Source organism: Bos grunniens, chromosome 29 (assembly GCF_055505025.1).
Source record: "Bos grunniens cultivar Pamir isolate PY7600 chromosome 29, Bosgru_T2T1.0, whole genome shotgun sequence".
NCBI lineage: Eukaryota > Metazoa > Chordata > Mammalia > Artiodactyla > Bovidae > Bos > Bos grunniens.
Genome location: NC_141193.1, coordinates 42,180,202 through 42,204,041, shown reverse-complemented (window position 1 = coordinate 42,204,041; position 23,840 = coordinate 42,180,202). Strand labels below are relative to the sequence as shown.

At 37.2% G+C, this 23,840-nt stretch overlaps 1 protein-coding gene and 1 long non-coding RNA gene across 21 annotated transcripts in view; both read left to right on the top strand.

Annotated features, from left to right (window-relative positions):
• Nucleotides 1-23,840, top strand: part of PICALM (phosphatidylinositol binding clathrin assembly protein) — a 101,447-nt gene that overhangs the window by 22,254 nt on the left and 55,353 nt on the right. For 16 of the 20 annotated variants that reach the window (XM_086384707.1, XM_086384702.1, XM_086384705.1 and 13 more), the window contains exons 2-4: nt 11,033-11,175; nt 14,270-14,345; nt 18,144-18,246. In XM_086384707.1, the coding sequence (XP_086240833.1) occupies nt 11,033-11,175; nt 14,270-14,345; nt 18,144-18,246 (322 nt within the window). Of the gene's footprint in view, nt 1-11,032; nt 11,176-14,269; nt 14,346-18,143; nt 18,247-23,840 lie in introns of those variants that run through there. The other 4 variants (XM_086384710.1, XM_086384711.1, XM_086384709.1 and 1 more) reach the window with 1 other exon arrangement.
• Nucleotides 916-1,440, top strand: LOC147342543 (uncharacterized). The gene is made up of 2 exons (XR_015157905.1): nt 916-1,044; nt 1,285-1,440. It is a non-coding gene; the product is annotated as an uncharacterized LOC147342543 (long non-coding RNA).

Sequence of the window (23,840 nt, the reverse complement as noted above, 5' to 3'; positions counted from 1 at the left end):
CTATTGTTCTAATTGCATTGGAGACATGAAACTTGTGTTTTCTGGATGAGGTAGATTCTGGCACAGAGGCTAACTACAATTTATTATTCTCTCTGTCTAGACAGATTTAAATTCTTAAGAGAAGCCATTAAAATTCTTTTGGATTCCTACTTTCTAGAAGTGGGCTTGGCTGTTACTGAGTAACATTAATCTAGCTGTGGGGAGGACTTTTTGCCTCCTCGTCTCTCCTCTCTGGATCTTAGAGTGGGGAAACGGACTTTTGTTTCACCTGTAAATCTACAAGTATTTATCCCATCATATCAATGCATGTACAAAATAGCATGCCACACATGTGAACAATAAAAGCAAAAAAAGATTACTGAATTTATTTTAACAAATCTAAGAATGAATCTTGATCACTTAAAAATGGTGGGACAGTCTTGTAACAGTTGAGATTATATTTCTGTTTTTTAAACATAAGATATTTTTGGACATAGAGGTGAAAATTTCTAGTATTTACAGTTTCCCAGAGAAGAAATCTGAGAATCATTTACATAGAGGTTTTTGTTGGGGATGAGAGGACAAAATAGACTGGAAGCATGTTTGTGTAGGAAGGCTAGGACCAGAATTTAGCCCTCAAAGAAAGAAAAATGCAAATACATTGGGGGTAGATGGTGATAGTGTGTTAATTCCTTAGCTGCATGTAGACTTATTAGGTCACTTATAACTAGGGTGGCATATAATTTATATTCCAAACTGGGGCACTGTTGAGAGTGAAAGTATATGCTGTCTGAATGGAACACTGGGACAACGGGTGTAAACCAAGACTGTTTCAGGAAAACGAGGACATTTGCTCACCCGCTGGTAATAACATACTTTTCTCCAGACTTAGTCCCAGTTATTTGAACTTCTCCATGTAATTTGTTTTCTCCTTTAGTGAACTCTAACGTGCATTCACAGAGTCTCTTACGCTTTGGTTCCTTTTACCTGGTCTCGGTGGAATGAAAGAATTCTTTGCATATTTTCTGCAGCCCTGGACTGTTCTGACTTACAGCATTGGTAGAGGTAAGTACAGAGCTTGTTCTGGGTTGTTAGCTAACCTTTTATTCTGCTTAGGAAATCAGCTTTTGTGTGTTTCTGATCCAGTGTTTGATTGTTTTGAGAGCTGTGGTATGTCTCCTTAACTGGATTGATGAACTGTTATCAAGTTGTTAGAATGTAGTGAAAAAAAGAGTTTGTAATTTTCGCATTTACCCTTAAATTGCTTGGTACATATTTAATAACATATTGTTTTCTTTTCTATAGGTGGGATTGTAATTCTGAAATTTCAGATCTTCAGAGAAGGGAAGGAGAACACCTTGTGCTTATACCACGGACATGTAATTTTTTTTTATGTTGGAACACTGTAATGCTTTTGTTTTGTTTTCCTATTCAACTTAAATAAAAATTTTTATTCTTATATTAAGTGATGTGTTTTTATTCTATTAAGTAACTTCTTATTGTTATCTTACATTGTGTGGAAAATTAGACATTGTAATAGTACCTCTGAGATAGTGCTTACCAAAATGCGATTCTCCTCACCTATGAAATCTTATTTGAAATCTGGGTTGGGACTAAAGTTATCTAGGTTTGGAAACCGCCTGAAATCCTAAACAGTCTAAAAATTAAGGTGTTTGTTTATAGCTAAGCTTGGAGCCATGACTGTTCTTGTGTGTGTGTGTGCTCACTCGCCCACTTGTGTTCAGTTCTTTGTGACCCGGTCCGTAGACTGTAGCCCACCAGGCTCCTTTGTCCATGGAATTTTCCAGACAGGGATACTGGAGTGGGTTGCCATTTCCTCCTTCAGGGGATCTTCCCGACCCAGGGATCAAACCGGTACCTCTTGCATCTCCTGCATTGGCAGGTGGATTATTGACCCTCGTTCCACCTGGAAAGCCCCATGTCTGTTGTTAACAGAGGCCTATTGTTTCTCCGTACAGTCTGCCATCTAGTGGTAGGAATGCAGAGTACACCACAACAACATGGTTTTCAGACTTTTCCTGTTACAAATGCTTTACATAGGAGGCTGAAGCATTTTCATAGGGGTGAAATGACTATTTCAGTTGAAAAAGAAGGTAGTGGCTTTGAATTCTGAGAGTGTTCCAAGACCATGTTTTTCTATATAATGCTTTCATGACTTGAACTTTCTTCTGTTCTTGTTGTGAGATTTTTATGTATTCATAACAAGTTGATGCCATAAACAGACAAATGCCTAAATAATAATAGATAATTTTAAGAGACAGTAGTTTGAGCTGATTTGAAAAATATGCTTTGTGTGTGATTAAAATTTTAAGGCAACTGTTTGATGATGGCATTAACAAAAACAATTTATTTTAAACTTTATGGACAGTTTAGCAAACTTGGCTTGTATAATCGGTGATACAAGAGGTAAATTTCAGCAAAGTATTAATGTAGAGTACCTTAGGATTGGCTTTGTTTACCTAGCTCCATCTGAATTCTTTCTTCTCTTAGATATACCTTTGTTAGTTCTACTTCTTTCCTTTGCTACACATGTACAGGAGACCAGTCCTTTCTATTTTTTAAAGTGTTCTAAAGATGCTAGTAAAGTAATGCTCAAAATTCTCCAAGCCAGGCTTCAGCAATACGTGAACCGTGAACTTCCTGATGTTCAAGCTGGTTTTCGAAAAGGCAGAGGAACCAGAGATCAAATTGCCAACATCCGCTGGATCATGGAAAAAGCAAGAGAATTCCAGAAAAACATCTATTTCTGCTTTATTGACTATGCCAAAGCCTTTGACTGTGTGGATCACAATCAACTGGAAAATTCTGAAAGAGATGGGAAACCAGACCACCTGACCTGCCTCTTGAGAAACCTATATGCAGGTCAGGAAGCAACAGTTAGAACTGGACATGGAACAACAGACTGGTTCCAAACAGGAAAAGGAGTCCGTCAAGGCTGTATATTGTCACCCTGCTTATTTAGCTTATATGCAGAGTACATCATGAGAAATGCTGGACTGGAAGAAACACAAGCTGGAATCAAGATTGCCAGGAGAAATATCAGTCACCTCAGATATGCATATGATACCACCCTTATGGCAGAAAGTGAAGAGGAACTCAAAAGCCTCTTGATGAAAGTGAAAGAGGAGAGTGAAAAAGTTGCCTTAAAGCTCAACATTCAGAAAACGAAGATCATGGCATCTGGTCCCATCACTTCATGGGAAATAGATGGGGAAACAGTGTCAGACTTTATTTTTTTGGGCTCCAAAATCACTGCAGATGGTGACTGCAACCATGAAATTAAAAGAGGCTTACTTCTTGGAAGGAAAGTTATAACCAAACTAGATAGCATATTCAAAAGCAGAGACATTACTTTGCCAACAAAGGTCCATCTAGTCAAGGCTATGGTTTTTCCAGTGGTCATGTATGGATGTGAGGGTTGGACTGTGAAGAAAGCTGAGTGCCAAAGAATTGGTGCTTTTAAACTCTGGTGTTGGAGAAGACTCTTGGAGAGTCCCTTGGACTGCAAGGAGGTTCAACCAGTCCATTCTAAAGGAGATCAGTCCTGGGTGTTCTTTGGAAGGAATGATGCTGAAGCTGAAACTCCAGTACTTTGGCCACCTCATGCGAAGAGTTGACTCATTGGAAAAGACCCTGATGCTGGGAGGGATTGGGAGCAGGAGGAGAAGGGGAAAACAGAGGATGAGATGGCTGGATGGCATCACCGACTCAATGGATGTGAGTTTGAGTGAACTCCAGGAGTTGGTGATGGACAGGGAGGCCTGGTGTGCTGTGATTCATGGGGTCGCAAAGAGTCAGACATGACTGAGTTAGTATCTGAAATGAACTGAAAGATACTCAACACTTCTTGAATCTTGTTACATTTTTTATTCCTCTTTCTAAAAAAGTTGATTTCTTTTGGTGGTCTTCATAAGCACCTGAAATTGCACTCATGAAGGTGTTTTCAGGTTAATATATCTTCTTCAAAAATTTTGTTTAAAATTGAGAGCTAGATGATGCGAGAATTTGTGAGGATTTATAGCAGCTTTTCTGTTGAATAGTTTTTAAGGGGGGTAAAACCTCTTATATGATTTAAAAAAAAAACAGTTGAAAGAAAAACTTACTACTCAATAACCAGATTAAATATAACTATACTATCATGCTCTTAATATAGCTGTCAGTTCTGTTCAGTCGCTCAGTCGTGTCCGACTCTTTGCAGTCCCATGAACCACAGCACTCCAGGCCTCCCTGTCCATCACCAACTCCCGGAGGTTACCCAAACCCATGTCCACTGAGTTGGTGATGTACTGATGTATAATTATCAAACTATCAAGTCATCTTTACATTTTAGTTTTCGCCAGTATGAATCTTAATTTTCACCAGTGTGAGTCCTTAGTCCATTTATTTTTGCAGAAAACACACTGGCAGAAATAGCACACCTAGTTGTGCCAACAGGCTGATTTCTCCCTGCAGCTGCAACTTGTTTTTTTTTGTTTTTTTTTTTTGTTTTTTTCAGTAAGATGGGAGTTTGCCTTACTTTCTTTGTTGGTTCTGGAGTTTCCTCAAGACTCACCTACATTAGTGTGAGACTGAACTTGTATTCAGAGTACTGGTCTACCTCTGCAACAGGGGCTACCAGATTTCCAGCTGTTATACTTGCAGCTCTTGTGCTTATACCACCTCTTCCTCATCCTTGAGGAAATAAAGGAAGAAATCAATGCTGTCTTTTCTGCCAGTGATCATGACATGCTCTAAAGGGTCTGGAATTAGTTACAGTACATGTTTGCTGTGTGATGTGAGAGGTCCTTACTGAAATTTGTGAAAATATGGAAATAATAGTGATATAGTTCCTTTACATACTGGTTTTAACTAGCCGTTATACATGTAACTTAGTTGCTGAGTGATTTTGAAAGTGTTCAGTTCTTTTGGCATCACCCCATATTTGGGCAAATATGCTATACATCAGAAAATAGAGTATATCTGAGATCTTAATGTTACTCTGCATTATTCTTTAACATGGTTTTGGTATAATATACTGTGAGCGTTTTCCCCACTCAGCTTTTTTTCTTTTCTGTGTATTTGTTGGCCTCATAGTATTTCACTACCAGACTGCTGTCATTTAATGAGCTAGTATTCCTCCATTATTGAACGTGTCCACTCACATTGTGACTTAGGCACCTTAGCTTCATAGTACCCTTATCAAAACTTTTGGGATATCATTGTCATTTCTTTTTAGTGCTTTGAATGCGTCTTTCTCTCCTCTTTCGAGTTAACTCAATCCTTATTATTTGTACTGAGTATTCTATATTATGTGAGTCTTTCCCTAGTTTTAATTTTAAATCCAGTTAAAATGTTGGTTAGATTGGTTTCTTAAGGTATAAATCAGTCTGTAAAGGTTGTATTTTTGAATTAATGTGAAAGTCTAACACATTTCTCACAGAGGATCCCAGAAACTTTAAAGAAAATAGCTACATCTTAATTTGGACCATATTTTGTGACCGTTTACACAAAAAATTGAATGATGTAAGATGGTTCATCATTCTGTTTCCCGGACATCTTTTGGCTGAGGTCTGATTTCAACTTGCATGTTTTCTAAATACTTTCAGACTTTTCCTAAGTGAAAAAAACTGTGCTGATACTTTATAGCAAAAGTTCAGAAGCTTTTCTTTATCCTCTCATTGCTGTTTCTTGGTGAATATTTGTTTGTACTCCTACCCAGGAAAAGTTTCGAAGATCTGATCAGCGAAGCAACATATGATGAACCACTTAATTTGCCTTCCAAATTGAGTGTGTCTCCAGTTTTCTAGATGATTGAAGAGATCAATCTTATGCTACTAAAATAATTTCTGAAGGCAGTTGCAAAAGGAGTGTCTTTGGAAATGACCCCTTTGAAAGAGACAGTAATATGTGGCTAAATGATTGTGATGCATTGTGCTTTTTTAAAAAGACTAGCTTTAGGCAAGCTCTTTTATTAGAAAATCTACTTTGGGTATCAGTGTAGTTTTGATATAGCCTAGTGAGTGCCTGTTTAGATGAGAACTTGAGGCTTTTACATTCTGCTAATGGTGCATGTCACTGACTGGGTTGCCTGACTTGTGGAAATCTACCCTTCGACAAGTCAATACTGATCTGTGGCTATCTGGTAACTGGTTATTTCTTAATTTTTGTACTTTACTGAACATGTCCTGATGAATACAAAAATATATATTTGCATTTCACCGCTTTTCTTATTATTTTTAAATTAGCTAGAAATTTAGAACCTGCATTAAATTGGCTAGTTGGGTATTTGCTTTGTATATGTTTCCAAGCATCCTTATGTTTTACAAAAAATGTAATTCTGTTACTAAGTCTGGTATTTAGTAGTGAGCTCCTGTGACCTTACCTATGGGTCAGTACGTTACCTGTGTTAATGCAGTAAACATTTATTTTATCTACCCCAGACCTTGTTTGTTGGAGAGGCATATTAAATAATAAAATTGAGCATTTTGTTTTAAAAGTTTAGATTGGTTCCTTCTGCTGTCTCTGTGTGGAAAAATGCTCTTCATTTCCATAGTAGGCCTGTTTTCCTCTGCTCTTAAATACTAGAAATCCTCATGAATTCTCACCTATACTTAAAGCAGAGAACCAATATGCCATATAGTTTTTTGTTTTTTTTTTTGAGTGTAGAGTTTAGGATTTGTTACTGATGTAATATTAAAGAAGGTTTTACATTTTTTATATTCTCAAGGTAAACAGCTAAATGAAAATATGAGTTTCTACTTTGGAAGCCTTTTGATGGTAAAGGAAGTTTACTTTCAAGTTTGTGCTTTTTAAGAAATGAAATCTGAATTGAGAATGAGAAAAGCAGTAGCTATCAAGGTTTCCATGATATGCTTGATATTTGTTTGAAACAATTGGCTTTTGGTTGATTAGAGGTGTGGAAAACATTTTCCTTCCTGAATTGTTGGGGCTCAAGCTTAGAAGCATTTTCAGGTTACTACTATAGTAGAAACATTGTTCAGAGGAAAAATTACCCCTGCAGAAAATGACTGGTTGAGTTAAAGTACTACGGGCAAGTGTGTTCTGCAGGGTTTGTGTGACCATGCAGTGTATTTTCTCCCAGAAACGTTTGTATATCTTTGGTTTTTGCATTTGGTCTACTCTGAATTTATGCATGAACTCTTATCCTATTTTTCCTGTTATATATGAAGTGTTACATTTTAGCTTCTGCAGTTTCCTTCCATTTTTATGTGGTCATTTCTAAATGCTATGAAATATAGTTTTCATAACATTACAATAAACCATTACTTGTTGGATCCCCTTTAACTTTGAAGTTGAGAATTTTCTCATGTGATGGGCTTAGGTCTGTTTTTAACCTTTTGGGGATTGCAGGTTGTGCAAAGAGTTGTAGATCATTGGTGTAATTTGTATAAAAAATACATTTTGAATGGTCATGTTAGGGCTGTTCAAGTGCATGCTAAAATAAATGTTATTTATTAAAAAAGTGTGAGTGACCATTGTATGCATTGCACTATTCTTAGGAAATCCAGCAGAGAACATAATAGAGCCCTCCCTACATGGAACTTATACTTTAATTAGAAGAGAAAGACATTAAACACGTTATAATGAGTTAGGTGATAAGTGCTTTGGAGAGAAATAAAGCAGAATAAGAGGATATAGTGAGGGTTTGGAGGTAGAGGATTGCCTTAAGGCTTTGTTACTTTTTATAAATATTCAGAGATGTTCATCTGATAGGTGACATTTGAGCAAAGATCTATAGTAATAAAGGAGTAAGAGAAGTGTGGATATCTGGGAAAAGAATATTCTAGGCAGAAGGAACAAAATACTGAATACCTGAGGTTAAGAGTGCTTGGCTCGTGGAAGGCATTGCAAAGAAGACAGTGTAACTGAAGCAAAGTGATGAGGAGAGCTGATCACAAAGGGAATATATCCTAGATGCAATATACGTATCTACTGTATAACATGCTCATTGAAACTGAAATCTACACTTTTCCCTTCATTTAGAATCAGGCTGTCTCTGACTAATGCTCATTGAAACTGAAATCTACACTTTTGGCTTCATTTAGAATCAGGCTGTCTCTGACTAATCCAGCGATTTACTGACCTCCCTGATTAAGAATATGGAAAATTACCAACAAAAGTATTTGCAGATTCGTTTTAAAATCTCTGATTCTAGATGCGAGTGATGGGGAAGTAAATAATAAAAGTATAGAATTGTGTACCAGCTTTAGTGTCTGTGTGGTGGGTACCTTAGTCTGTGGAGAGGAGAATTTCACAAAGGAAAATACATCATTCATTTTGAGGAATGAGCAAGAATGGAAGGATTTAGGTATGAAGCAGCAATATGTGTATGTGTGTGTGAGAGAGAGAGTCGCTCAGTTGTGTCCAACTCTATGGACTGTAGCCCTCCAGACTCCTCTGTCCATTGGATTCTCCAGGCAAGAATAATGGAGTGGGTAGCCGTTCCCTTCTCCAGGGGATCTGCAGGACCCAAGGATTAAACCCAGGCCACCTACATTGCAGGCAGATTCTTTACCATCGGAGCCACCAGGGAAGCCCGTCTTGGAAGTTAAGGTTCAACAAGGAGGATGGGAGATCATTGAGGTTAGTCAGTGTCATGGCCAGTTTTTATTTGGGCATGTGGGGTAGGTGAGACCCCAAATGAGATCTCATTAGAAGTGAAGAGGCCAGTCAGTCCAGCATTTTCTTAGTGGGGACAATTTTGGGTGGAGCAGCTTTTTTTCTTTTTTAATGTTTGTTTATTTTTGGCGGTGCTAGGTCTTTGTTGACGTGGGGGCTGCTCTCTGGTTGAGGTGCATGAGCTGCTCACCGCGGTGGCTTCTCTTGCTGCGGAGTGCGAGCTCTGGGCGTGCGGGCCTCAGTGGTTGCGGCTCTGGGCTCTAGAGCACAGGCGCAGTAGGTGTGGCGCGCAGAGCCATGTTGCCCAGCGTGGGGGAGATTTTCCTGGATAGGGACTGAACCCGTGTCCCCTGCAGGTGGATTCTTTACCGCTGAGTGGGGCGGGGCAGCTTTTAATTGCGGAGAGTCAGTTGCGCATGGCATGCCAGTCTCCCTCAACTTTGTCCTCACATGCCAGTAAAGCCCTTCAGAGGGTATGATAATTCCTCCCTAACTTGGTTCTAAATACTCCCAGGACTGGTTGACTTCTAGTTAGGGAAACATAGGATCTTCGCTCTGGCTTTGTCAGTGATAGTGGGGTGGAGAGGAGAAGGTGGGATATCTAGAAGTTCAAGAGACTTGGTTCTTGATGGGCTCTAGGGAGTGTTCACAAAAACATGTGGGTGTGCGAACACATACACACATGTAGAAGTGCCCTTGGGCAAGTATTGTGACAAAAAATTTTGTGACGGGTTCAGTTTTGGAAAGTAAGATTCTGAGGAGTAAAATGATTATTGACATCATTGTGAGAAGTAACTGTTAAATGAATAACTTACAAAGATAATTTCTGGAAGGATAAAGAAAAATACAGATACATAAGAATAAATCCATGGGAAAACAGGAAGCTAGGAATATAATTTCATATATTAAAATCAAAACTTGATCACTGTGTTTGATGTTTTAAAGGGTTCAAAATGAGCAGAACATAGATAGGGCTTGCTCCCAGTAAATTATATTTTGAGAGAGAATATCTTTGGAATAAGGCAAGTACAATATATTCAGTGTCTTGGGGCAGGTATAAAGTACTATTTAAGAACAAATTTAAAATAGGAGAAGTAAAATATCAGAAGCTGAACCATTCAAACCAAGTTGGATGAACTATTTAATTTTTGTTGCAAGTAGTATCAATTGTGAAAGCCTTGTGTTCCATGGGCATTCTGTTTGACTGTCCTGTGCTTTGTTCTTCAGGCATTGTTGGCCAGGGTAACTGCTTATCTAAAATGCATTTGCTTATCAAATGTTACTTTGTACAGAAATTGGCCCTATTAAACAAACATTTTTGAAAGATTATAAGCAGATAAACGGTCATAGTTGCATTGTTTCTTTTTAGCAATCACAGCCAAGTTAGATCACTTGAGTTCATATTTAATCATTAGGTACTAAAGGTGAAAAGTGGACAATCTTTTAATGAGTCACAAATAAATAATATTTTCCCCCTTAATGGTACTTACAACTGAGGTAGTTATTATACATTTTGTTTTATGCATACTTTTAAAACAACTCATCTCTTGATCTTCTTCATTACATGTCTAAATTGGATCATTTTGTATTTTCTTCATTGAATTTGCCAATAATATCTGTGAAGCAGATATGAGGTGAAATTCTGAGAGGTATATTAACTTTTTCTTTTAGTTTTGGTGCTAGAACAATTGTAGATTAGACTATTTTATGGTAATGTTTTCCAGTTATTTATATTTTAAAATAAAAAGTTAGAACTTACATTGTTTTACTTGTTTTCAGAATAATAATTGAGTAGAGTTCCTGAATCAGTTCTTTGGAAATTCGTTGCGCTGAGAAACTTTCAGCCATTTTCAGTTTTGTCAATATTAGCTAGTTGCTATCAAGTGAAAACTGAGCGAACTCAGAACTGAAGGGAGAAAAGAATGAGAATTGTTTTCTATAAACAAACTGAGAGTCCTGTCCACTCACAGACCACATATCTGCTCTATTAGTACAAGCACAGCATTCTAGGGAGGATTTTAATAAAGGTGTTCGACCTTCAGCTTGTGTCTGTTTCTATATGTATGAGTTAACTGTAAGGATGAATATTATTAGTATTGTAGTTCTAAATTTTTATAAGAAGTAAGAGAACTGAGAGTTACTCGAGGCCTTGAAACAATAAAATGTGCTTCAGGGTGAAGGAAGTGTGATTTACTTTCTGGTATTATTGATTAATTATGTGATATTTATCAATGCCCTGTTTACTTCTCAGATAGAAGTTCTGTCTCAGTTGTTCTCTTGGGAGGATTTTTTAACAACTTTTCCAAACTATCCATTTTTGTTCCACTCTTGTTAAACGTTTACTCTATTAGTATGCAGACCTACCGTTAAAAGTAAAGCAGAGTAAATTAATCTTTTTTTTTTTTTATTGCAGACTTAATTCAGTGCACAAATGAGATGAATGTGAACATCCCGCAGTTAGCAGACAGTTTATTTGAAAGAACTACTAACAGTAGTTGGGTGGTGGTCTTCAAATCTCTCATTACAACTCATCATTTGATGGTGTATGGAAATGAGGTAAGCAGTATTTTTGGTTAACAAGTGTCCTGGGGGTGTTGACTGGTTCAGGTTGCTTCTCCCACTGACACCTCAGAAATGCCTATAGCAACTGAATAATATATATAGGTCAAAAGGGCAGAAATAGAATTGTAGACCCTACACTTTTTTTTCTGCCTTTTAAGTCAGAAAGCAGAAAGTGGGTCAGAGCACGGGGGACTTTCAGTAATGGGATCGAGAAGCAAAGATTAGTGCCCGGAGATGGGTTCTGTAAGCAGCTCTGGTTTTGCAGGCCTTTGTGTATAGCTTATATGTTTGTCTCTGTTCACTTGGTTTTTCATTACAGCCCAGTCAGGTTTCTCTCTGATCTCATATAGTTGTTTGTAGAAGCCCTTTGCCTAGTTCAAGGCTGTGATATTAAGGACTAAGATGGCATTTTGCTGAGAGGGTCTGATTGAAGAATACCTTCTTCAGCAGAGTTGTGTCTAAAGTCTTCATTACCCAGAAAGGGTAACGAATAAGATGCATAAACCTTTGCAATTTAACGTCTGGAGAGAATCATGTTGTTTTCCATGATAGCCCAGTAGCTAATTTTTGAGTTCTTGATTTTCTCAGCCTAGTATGCTTACTTGTAAAATTGTGTCAAAAGGAGTATTTAAAACTGTGTTTAAAGAAAGTTTGAATGGAATTAGATAAATCTAGGACCTTGGTATGTGCCTTAGAAAAATGCAGATCACGGATTGCTAGGAGATAGTTCCCAGTGAGATGAGGAAGGACTTTTTTGATTATATTTGTAGTTTTTAAATTTTAAAAGTTATTTTCAGGAGTGCTACCTGAAGTATGATTACTTAAGTAACACATGTGACCCATTTTTAGGACATGTTACTCAGTTGCTTTCTAACTCATTATTAGCAATATACAGAGTCAGTAGAAAAAATTGAATATACTAGCTTCAGTGTAACCTAAAACATTTTCATCTTAACTAGAATAATAGTTTCTATTTTTATTCGGAATGTGTTTACCTAAGATCATGATCATCTGTTCAGAAGAATTTCAGGCTTGTATATATTTTTTTACCTTAAAGAATAAACTATGCAATGCTAAAGAGGCAGACATTCAGTGGTGACTTTCAGAGGTGAATAAGGTAATAATTTGCCCAGTGCTCAGTCGTGTGCAGCTTTGTGACCCCATGGACTTGTAGCCTTGCCAGTCTCCTCTATCCATGGAATTTTCCAGGAAAGAATACTAGAGTAGGTTGCCATTTCCTGCTCCAAAGACGTTTCTGACCCAGGGATTGAACCAACATCCCTTGGGTCTCCTGCGTTGGCAGGCGAGTTCTTTATCGCTGAGCCACCTGGGAAGCCCCAACGGTGATAATACCAGAAACAAAACCTTTTTAAAAGGCAAAAAAATAGAAAGTTGACTGTCATTCCTTACAACTGACTGACAGGAAGAGAAAGGTAGCATTTCAGTAGTGGTTTTCAGATAAACTGTTTGCCTTCAGTAGCTGAGAGAAATTTGGCGCTCTGCTCTTTTTTGGGTGCTAGTTTGTACAACCCTCAAGTTTTTGCATTGGCAGGCGTTACTGGTCTGTGAGAGTATGCATAGAGTTTCACTATGCTGTGGTGATGGAGATTCTCTAGAACAGTTGTTCTGAAATAGGGCAAGGCAGGCGAGTGATTTTCACCCTCAAGGGACATTGGCATAACTGGAGGGGATGCTACTGGCATGTAGTAGGTAGAGGCTGCTGGCATGCTGAACACTTACAAGTGCACAGCACAGCCCCTCACAAAAAAGAATCATCAAAACTTACGAAAATCATAGAGTGTTACATTGTCTTAGGATTTTTTTTTTTTTTGGTCTGAGGATATTTGAATGCATTTTGAAACAAGTTGTTTTAGGATAAGTGATGAAACAGGAGTCTTTGATTGTCAAATTGTTTTTCAAAATCATGGTTGTTAGTTTGTGGTGATCTCTGATGAACACTATTGAGTCAGAGAAGTGATCATGTACATAAAATTGATAGTAATCCTCTGCATACATTTACAAAAGTAGTCCTTTTAAAATTTGTCCTACAAAGTTGAAAAGAGTTTCTTTAGCTGTTTTAGAGGTTGTGTGTAAAAGGAAATTAAGGCAGTGTTCTATGGTAAACATTTTGGAGAGGGGCTTGACAGTATTTTGAGAAGATGAATTTTTATACACCTGCTGAGCCAACAGTTCAGCCCTAAGTGTATATCATGAGAAACCCTTGCATGCCTGCAGGTGGAGACCAGTACAAAGACGTCAGTGAAACATCGCTAATAACAGTAAAACTGGAAAGAACTTAAGTGTCCATGTTGAAATGGATATATAACGGATGCAGTAGTTTGTTGAAATACTCACACATTGTTGAAAATGAGTGAACTAGATGTGCATATATTAAATTGATAATTCTTGGGAAGAAGTTATTAAAAAACACATTGGAAAAGAATGAGTACAGTATAGAATTTCTGTAAATTTAAGATAGAAACCAAAATTATGTACTGTTTTTAGATCCTTATATATGTAGTAAAATTTTAAAAAACATTCATGAGAATGATAAAAACCTACTTTAGAAAAGTGATTGCCTTTGCAGAGGGAGGAAGAGAAGGGAATGGTGTTGAAGGCGTGTGTCTTTAGTAGTGTGTAATTTGATTCTGTAAGGGGATCTAAAGTGATCTTTAATATGGACTGTGGGTAAAAGGATGTCTGTTCTGTTATACTCCAGTATGATTACTGATATTCTGTTTTTAAAAAGAAATAATAAAAATTTGGATCACTAGATACCTGTTTTAAAATAAAGGCACCATCTGAATATGATTAGCTGTAGCTATAATATGCTATAGCAAAGCACTTCTAGTTAAAAGTGCCTGTTTCCTTTTAACTTTAATACCATAGCTGTGGGCATTAGACTTTAATACATTCCTGCATGCTAGTGAAAAATATGTTTTATGTTTTTGGGAGGACTGAAGATGATAAATTTAAACTAGATAAGATTAATGTGTTAACCACCACTTTCCCCCCTAATTTTCAAGTTAAAGTTTCTTAGATGGCAGTACTATTTGACATAATCATTTGTTGTCTTTTTTTCCCCCAGCGTTTCATTCAGTATTTGGCTTCAAGAAACACGTTGTTTAACTTAAGCAATTTTTTGGATAAAAGTGGATTGCAAGGTAAAGACACCTTATTCATTACAGAAAAATCAAGAGTGACCCCATTTGAGGATTACTGCAAAGTTGAACTATGTTCTTTAGAACATATGCTATGGAGGAGCCTCATGTTTTAGTGACGGTTGTAGAGAAGAAAAAAGTATCTTTGCATAAGAAGATTGATTGACTTCACTTCTTGCCACCCAGAGCTCTTTGAGAAGCAGTATAAAGTAGCAGTTTAAGAGCATGGGTTCTGAAAGTGGACTGCCTGGATTGAATCCCATCTCTAACACCAACTGCATAAATTTGAGCAAGTTACTTTACCTCTCTGCATCTGTAAAATCAGGAGTAATGATAGCACCCACCTGTAGGATTATCATGAGGTGTAACCTAGTTATACGTGTAAGGTGCCCAGAATGATGCCTGGCACATAGGAAACACTACTTACATTCTGTTACAGTTGTTCTAAATCGTATACAACTAAAGATTGATAAGTATGAAAAATATTAAATTGATTAATGATTTGAGGAGTAGCATTTTGGTTCCATAGGACGTTAAATTTGAGTTTGGTGTTATCAAGTAGTATAAGAAAACAAGTTTTTTAATTCCCAGCAAATAAAATAAATAAAAGGAATGTTGGTCGAATAAAACAATTATTTAGTGAAGTTCTAAGGGGAAAATTTTTCTAAGCCACATATGACATATCTAACTTTAAAAATGTAAAGTTAGGTGTAACTTTACATATCTGTAAATGTAGAAAGTAACTTTTAACGTATCTGGTTTCCTTGTTGTTTTTGTTATTATTTTATACTTTATTCTAAGAAATGTTGAGAATATCATACATTTTAGTAGCAAAGGTAAGTATAATATGTTTTTCAGATGAATTACTTATTAATACTTACCAGGTATTTTATTTATTTTACTTTAATTCAGTAACATGAAATTGCTGTAGTCTAGTACTGTAGCCCTCCATGTTCGTACTGTCTTAACGGGATCTGTTACACTTAGCCAGAGCGAGACTGTTAGCATTATAGAATAACTCTAGGAAGAGCCTCATAAAGGACATACTAAGACCATACTAAAGGAGTACTCAGCAGTAAGTTTCAGCTGGGAAATATCTTTAGAAAAGGTAAGATTTGTGCTGTGCTTTGAAAGATGGATGAGAATGTGAGTTGACTTAAACAAAGGTACACAGATGTATGTGGATGGTAAAGAGCATGGGTGTTTATTTATAGAGCAAATGAAAATGAATAGAGTGTAAGATGAGGTGTTGGAGAATATGTAATGGCAGATAACCCTTGGAAAGCTGTTTGGGGCCAAAATCATGCAGAAAGGATTTTGATATATTTGGGATTTTATAATGCAGTGAGAAACCATCAAAGTTTTTGAGTTGAGGGAGGAGGAGAGAAGGAACATGTGTTATTAAAAAAACCACTCTAGCCTGTTGTATTTGAGTGAGTAACATCTTAAAGGACCTTGAGACTGCTCTGGTCATTATTTTGCTCATCTAGTAGAGAGTTAATGAGGGCTTGAATTGTGGCTTCTGTGGAGATGAAAATCAGTAGAATTTAGTGAGTAGCTGTGTATGTGTTTATGAACTGTTCAATACTTCTTTACTTTTGGCAGTTGAAAGTACTAATTAGAATTGAATACTCAGTCTTTCAGAGATTCTGGAAGATCAGTAATCTGTGCATAGAACCAGCTGTTACAAGGTTGATTTTACTTTAATGAGAGATATCATGCCTTAAATAAGGGGGGGAAAATGAAGCCATGAAATCCCTTTTTCAAGTAAAATCTTCAGTAGAAGCTATCTGTATATATAATAGGTGAAACTGGAGCTGTTTTGTTTTCTGGAACATGGATAAAACTACCTCATCTTTTTATTTCTGCTTTCAGCCTTATTTAGTTCATTTGAACTGTAAGAGTCTGGAAAACAATATGCAAATCACTACTCTAGAGCAGAATATATGCATATGTTCCAAGTGGGTTTTTTGTGTCTCATTAACTACTGATTTTCTACTTTCTTGAGATGGAAATTAAGCACTTCTAGTGACAGGGTTTTAAGGCTTTCATTCATTTATGTAGAGAACAGTTTTTAGGCCTTTTATTTAAAGCTTATATTCAAAGATATTATAAAGGTTAGACTGAAATGATAAGTTATAATTCAGTGATGTTTTTGTAATTTTGATTGCTGATGTATTTTGTTGGGTGGAGTCTGGTATATTTTATTCAGTATATACTGGCTGTTATACTGGTTGTATATATTATAATTAAACTTAAAGTACGTGAGATAATTATATACATCTAATGGCTGTATTTGAAGTAAGAATAATATGGGTATACACAGAGTTCAGGGAAAGTTTTAGAGACCGAGCCTTGAAGGATGAGAGATGTTTCTCCCCTTAGTGAGGATCTAGTAGAGTGTATTAGAGGGAACAGTATTAACTAAAGAGCTGAAAAATGTGAGTATATAACACCTTATACAATACACTAATAGCTATGAGAATATCTGAGGGCAGTGATTTCTTTCTGTTCACTGATTTTTCTCCAGTAGCAAGTTAGTGAAAGTGAAGTCGTGTCCGACTCTTTGCAACCCCGTGGACTGTAGCCTATCAGGCTCCTTCGTCCATGGGATTTTCCAGGCAAGAGTGCTGGAGTGGATTGCCATTTACTTCTCCAGGGGATCTTCCCGACCCAGGAATTGAACCCGGGTCTCGCACATTGCAGGCAGACGCTTCACCATCTGAGCCAGCTACTAAGAAATATTTGCTGAATAAATGAATTGGTGATTATGTTAAATCCAGTCACTGTACTTTGTGTGTGTGTGTGCACTTGTTTTGGTGTTATATCTTTTTAAAGTAGCAGAGACCATCAACTAAAATTAAATTTGTTAGATGAAGATGAACTAGAGTAGAATGGATCTGCTTTTACAGTGAAGGTGAAAGTCGCTCAGTCGTGTCCGACTCTTTGCGACCCCGTGAACTGTATAGTCCATGGGATTCTCCAGGCCAGAATACTGGAGTGAGTATCCTTTCCCTTCTCCAGGAGATCTTCCCAACCCAGGGATCGAACCCAAGTCTCTGGCATTGAAGGCAGGTTCTTTACCAACTGAGCCACAAGGGAAAGAGCAAAAATTTGCAGACTTCTTGAGCCAGGCAGTAGCTAAAACACAAGTTTGTTTGTTTGTTTTTAATAATATTGATTAGATTTTATGGTGCTGAAGTCTTCAAATCTCATGATTATGTTGAAGCAAAATCTTAGAATGATTTAGCTATTCACTTAGAAAGTTTCATTGAAAACTGTCATAGAATTATTTTTTGTTAGGCCTTAAATTTGCATATTGCCACTTATTTCATTGTACAATGCAGTCATTTTCTCTGCTACTTATAAGGTTGGCACCCATAAGTTGTGCTAAATCATATGCAACTAAAGATGGAAAAGTATGAAAAATATTAAATTGATTAATGATTTTGAGGAGAGGGATTTTGGTTCTGCAGGATGTTAAATTTGAGTTATGGGGTTATCAAGTAGTATAAGAAAGCAAGTTTTTCAATTCCCAATAAATAAAAGGAATGTTGGTCAGAATAAAGCAGAATTACTATTTTAGTGAAATTTTAAGGGGGAAGATTTTTCTAAGCCACATAAGACATACCTAACTTTAAAAATGTAAAATATTGTAGATGTTAATGTCACTTAATTCATATCACTAAATTGAAGGTGGAATATCAAGACATTGTGGCCACTGGATAAAATGAGTTGGTTTTCTAAGCTAATCGGGTTTTTAATATTTTATGAAATCCTTTTATGTTTCTTTTCTTACAGGATATGACATGTCTACATTTATTAGGAGGTATAGTAGGTATCTAAATGAAAAAGCAGTTTCATACAGACAAGTTGCATTTGATTTCACAAAAGTGAAACGAGGGTGAGTTAAGCTTTCTTTCATTCTTTTTCTTTTTGACATCTAATGAACTTGAATATTTTAAAATGTTAACTGCAGGCATTATTTGGCAAGCTCCAGGAGATGGTGAAGGACAGGGAAGCCTGGCGTGCCACAGTCCATGGGGTTGCAAAGAGTCAGACACAGCTGAACGACTACACAACAATAGGCATTCTTGATTATGAATTACAGAGTTTCCAGCCAGTCTTAAAAAGATGAACTTCATGTTTTTTTAAGTATATCAGATACTTTTGCACTAGGATTTTCGAAGTTCTTATTAAATTTTTCAACAGCTTTATTGAGACAATTCACACAACATAAAATTCACCCTTTTAAAGTGTACAATAAGTGGTTTTTTTAGTATATTTACAAATTTGTGCAGCATCACTGCTGTCTAATTCCAAAACATGTGTTTGCTTTTCTTCTGGACCTTGGCAGTCACAAATCTACTTTATATCTGTAAGGATTTGTCTGTTCTGAATATTTTTTAGGTTTATAAAAGTAATAAACTATTTTTTAAAAATCCAGGCAACATAGAAATCTGACTTAAACTGTTAATATTTTGCTGTATCTCATCTGTTTTCTGTGTGAAAATAGAAATAAAAATAGGTGTATGAAGACACATAGAAAATCACGTTTGGATCACACTATTTGAAGACTGCTTCCCTCCCCTAATAGGTATTTTAGATATTCTCAGTATCTGTGCACATAGAACCAGCTCGTTCTTTTGAATGGCTTTAGAATTATGTTCTAGATGTACCTTTGATTTATTTCGTTTTTTTAATCTTATAAAAGAAATGTATTGAATATTCTTTTACATGTGCTTGCATTTTTTTTTTTTAATTTATTTTTGATCACACTGCTTGGCATGTGGGATCATAGTTCCCCAACCAGGGTTGAACCCGTGCACCCTACAGTTGAAGCACGGAGTCTTAACCACTGAATCATCATGGAGGTCCCTGTGGTTGCATTTGTAAGTGAAATTTCCTGTAGAATAAATTCTTAGAATTGACAAGTCAAACAATATATACATACATGTACCATTTTAATTGGAGAAGGAAATGGCAACCCACTCCAGTATTCTTGCCTGGAGAATCCCATGGACAGAGGAACCTTGCGGGCTGCAGTCCATCGGGTCGAAAGAGTCGGACACAACTGAGTGACTTTGACTACTTTGACTACCATTTTAATAGAAAACACCAAATTGCCCTGTATAAAAGTGGTACCAAATTATTGAGTTAAATATAGTTATAAATACCTCTTTCACTATATTCTTCCATCATCATGAAAATGTATCTCATTAGGTATTTTGTTAGTTGATTGACTAACTTTTAAATGGTGATATTGAGCCTCTTTCTCTCTTTGTAAAAATACCACTCTTGCTTTGTTAATTGCTTTTTAGTATCCTTTGCCCATTTCTCCATTGGACTTTTAAAATTCTTCTGTCTTAAAAGCTTACTGGCAGTTTAGTCAGATAAATTTAGGTTGGATTTCTAGCTTTACTCCAATTAGATGAGGGATTTTAGTAAGGTACTTCAGCCAGCTTGCTAACTTTTAAAAAATAATTTTATTTGAAATAATTCACTTCCTGAAATGCTGCAGGAACAATACAGATAGCTCCTATACACTTCACTCAGATTCATCAATTTTTAACATTTAATTATTCTTTGTGTATGTGTTTGTTTACTTTTTTGTTTGACCCATTTGAGAGTGGATTATATATAGGGGAAGGGAAGTCGCTCAGTCGTGTCCGACTCTTTGCGACCCCATGGACTGCAGCCTACCAGGCTCCTCCGTTCATGGGATTTTCCAGGCAAGAGTACTGGAGTGGGATGCCATTACCTTCTCTGATGAATGAGTCTACCTATTTGTAAAAATGTGACTGATGAAAACAGTGCAATCACTAGGTTATCACACTGCGAGTTCAGTTGTCAAGAGGGAGCAACTCAAAGGACATCACACAATCTATAAACCAAGCTGGAAGGAGCCATCCAGACTTTGCCCTGCTGAACCCTTTCTGGGCGATGATTAGACAAGTGCTCATATACCTCATGCCGTTTTACAGTTTATAGCTCTTAACATTTCAGTGCCTATTTCCTAAGAAAAAATATCTTTTATTACATATCCATCAATTGGCTAACTTTTTCCACATCATGCCACACAAACTGATGCTATTTTTACAGGACAGTATGTTACATGGAAAGGACTACATGAGACTACATGAGAAGGACTACATGAGAAGGGTTTGGGATTAATGTGCTGGCATACGTATAGCCCATTTGTACCATAGTAGTATGGTGTGGCACAGTTGGAGAGCGTTAACTTAAGCTTCAAGTTAATTCATCTGTGAATTTTTTAAATTTTATTTATTGTTACTGTTGGTTGCACTGGGTCTTCGATGCTGTGTGTGGCATTCTCTGCTTGCAGTAAGTGGGGCTACTCTCTGTTGCAGTGCAGGCTTCTCATTGCAGTGGCGTCTCTTGCTGTGGAGCGCAGCTCTAGGTGTGCGGGCTTCAGTGGTTGAGCACGCGTACTCAGTGGTTGTGGCTCTCAGGCCCTGGCGTGCATGGGCTGCGTTAGTTGTAGCACACAGGCTCGGTAGTTGTGGCCCATGGGCTTCGTTGCTCCATATCATGTGGGATCTTCCCGGACCAGGGATTGAACCCATGTCCCCTGTGCCACTGCAAAGTTTTGTAAATATTGTTTCATTTGTAGAATGGTGATGTTAATAGCATTTATCTATTAGGATTTTTGTGAGAATTAAATGATTTATTGTATATAATGCTTATTAGCACATGACAAACTGACAAGCTTTTGGATTTATTGGGAAAATAAATTGTCACAGGTTATAAATACTGCCCCCCCCCCTTTTTTAGCATTTATTAAAACTTTTTAAAAAATCTATGTGATAAAAATTGTTGTCTTTGTTTTTATGGCTACGGTCTTTTAAGCAAATTCGAGTGGGGTTTTCTACCCCGAAGTGATCAATTGACTATGTTTTCATTGGATATTTTTATGGATTCAGTATTTTTATTTAAATCTTAACATTCATTTAGAATATATCTTGATATTAAAAAAGTGAGATGGAGATTAACTACAATTTCTAATAGAAATATGGGATATTCAAAAATCAAAATGAATCATTACCCTGTATGGTTAAGTGGGCTTCCCAAGTGACGCTAGTGATAAAGAACCCACCTGCCAATGCAAGAGACATAAGAGTTGTGGGTTCAATCCCTGGCTCAGGAAGATCCCCTGGAGAAGGACATGGCAGTCCACTCCAGTATTCTTGACTGGTGTATCCCATAAACAGAGAAGCCTGGCATGCCATAATCCATAGGGTCACACAGAGTTGGGCACTACTGAAGCGACTCAGCATGCATGCACTTGGTTAAATGACTTTTCACTTAAATACACTTACTTTAGCCCCTTTTTTGTTATTCTGGCAAATTCTTAGTCATTCTTCAAGATTTCACTCAAATATTTTTTTGAGGAAGCCTTTTTTTCTGTTAGATTTTTTATGACACTCTCATCCATGAAAACAGTACAGTCTCAGATTCTTATTTTCAGGACTTTCCACAGTGTCTAAACATAGTAGATGGTTAATAGTTTTTGAAAAGATTATTAGATGAGTTTCTAAATAGTACATTAAATGGTTCTATGAAAAATGGATCCAGTAAATTGCCCATTAATGTATCTTTTTTAGTTGGTTGTGTTATACATTGGTCCCTTCATTTTCTTTTTGTTTAGCATTTCATTTTTTTGATAGTGTTAACTTGCCGTGTAGAGTATCTTGAATTCTAAATTGGTACAATTTGAAGTGGTAAGACATTGTTAGTAACTAGCAAGAGAAAGAATAATCCAGATATTGTCTGTGAGTAAGAGTATGGATGATCAGCCTTTAATTCATTGCTCTTATATTTGGGAAGTATATGAATTTAATTACACTTGATTACAGAAGTAATAAATACTTGTGTTCTGCATGGAGTATGAATTGTCACGCATTTGGTTTGAATCATATTTGAGCATTTGGGTTTGTGAATTGAGTTTTTTGAAGTCAGTTGCTGACGTAGCTTGTGATAACTGTTTGACTTTTTCTTAATTGAGAAATTTAAAGTTCTCTGGGAAGAAATGATGTGGAGGCTAGTGAGAGAGAGAAGAATAAAAAATGTTCCCATTGTTTCTGTCCTAAACCATTGGGGAGATGGCACCTTTTACTGGTAAGGTTTTTGGAAGCAACATAGGGTAGTGGTTAAAAATTAAGAAATTAATTTTGGAAATACTAGTTTTTAGATATCTGTGATTTTTCTAAGTTAAGATATCAAGTAGGCAATTTGACAGTACTAACTAGGACCTTTGAGAGTTCTGGTCTGGGTGTATAAGTGGCGGTTTGGTAATTTCTGCCTGGGGAATGACAGTATCCTAGGGAATAAGTGTAGAATGAGAGGGGAGGGCCCAGAAACATCTTGAGATACACAGCATTTATTTTAGAGAATGAGTAGAGGATGAGGAGACAAGGAAAGAGACTGAAAAAGTAATGGTGTGGTAGGAAGAAAACAAGGAGTGACAGGTATCAGGGATGCTAAGAGAGTAGAGAACTACAAGAAGGAGGAAAAAGTTTGAGTGCTGCTGAGAAGTCTAGTCAAGTAATGTTGGCCTAGTATCCACTGGAGAGGCAACATAGAGGTAAAAGTGGAGCTTACACTAGAGTACGTTGAATAATGAATGAAAATTGTGGATTTGCCAGAAGAGTGCAAGGGAAGGAGAGGTGCAAGAGGGTGAAGGGTATTTGCAAGGGCATGATAATACTTATCTTTGGAATTATGAGCTAGATGAAAGAAGGGAAAACTAGAAGGGATCAATATGGGTAGTGGTAGGGTTGATACATTGGAGTTTATGATGAAGTCAAATAGTTTTTGTCATGGGACACTTGACCAAGGTAGCTAGAAAGTTAAAAGGTGATTTGTCAGGATGAGGTGTCTGAATCTTGGCTTTTTCTTACATTGAGGGTAAGGGAGTGGTAATGGGGGCTAGGGATAATGTGGTTTCTTGGCAGGCAGAAAGGTCCATCTAGTCCAGGCTATGGTTTTTCCAGTGGTCATGTATGGATGCGAGAGTTGGACTGTGAAGAAAGCTGAGCACCGAAGAATTGATGCTTTTGAACTGTGGTGTTGGAGAAGACTCTTGAGAGTCCCTTGGACTGCAAGGAGATCCAACCAGTCCATCCTAAAGGAGATTAGCCCTGGGTGTCCTTTGGAAAGAATGATGCTAAAGCTGAAACTCCAGTACTTTGGCCACCTCATGCGAAGAGTTGACTCATTGGAAAAGACTCTAATGCTGGGAGGAATTGGGGGCAGGAGGAAAAGGGGACAACAGAGGATGAGATGGTTGGATGGCATCACCGGCTCGATGGACGTGAGTTTGGATGAACTCCGGGAGCTGGTGATGGACAGGGAGGCCTGGCGTGCTGCAGTTCATGGGGTTGCAAAGAGTCGGACACGACTGAGCGACTGAACTGAACTGAACTGACGGTCAGGACATGACTGTGAGAATAGGGGATGTGGTTAAGGGCCTTTGAG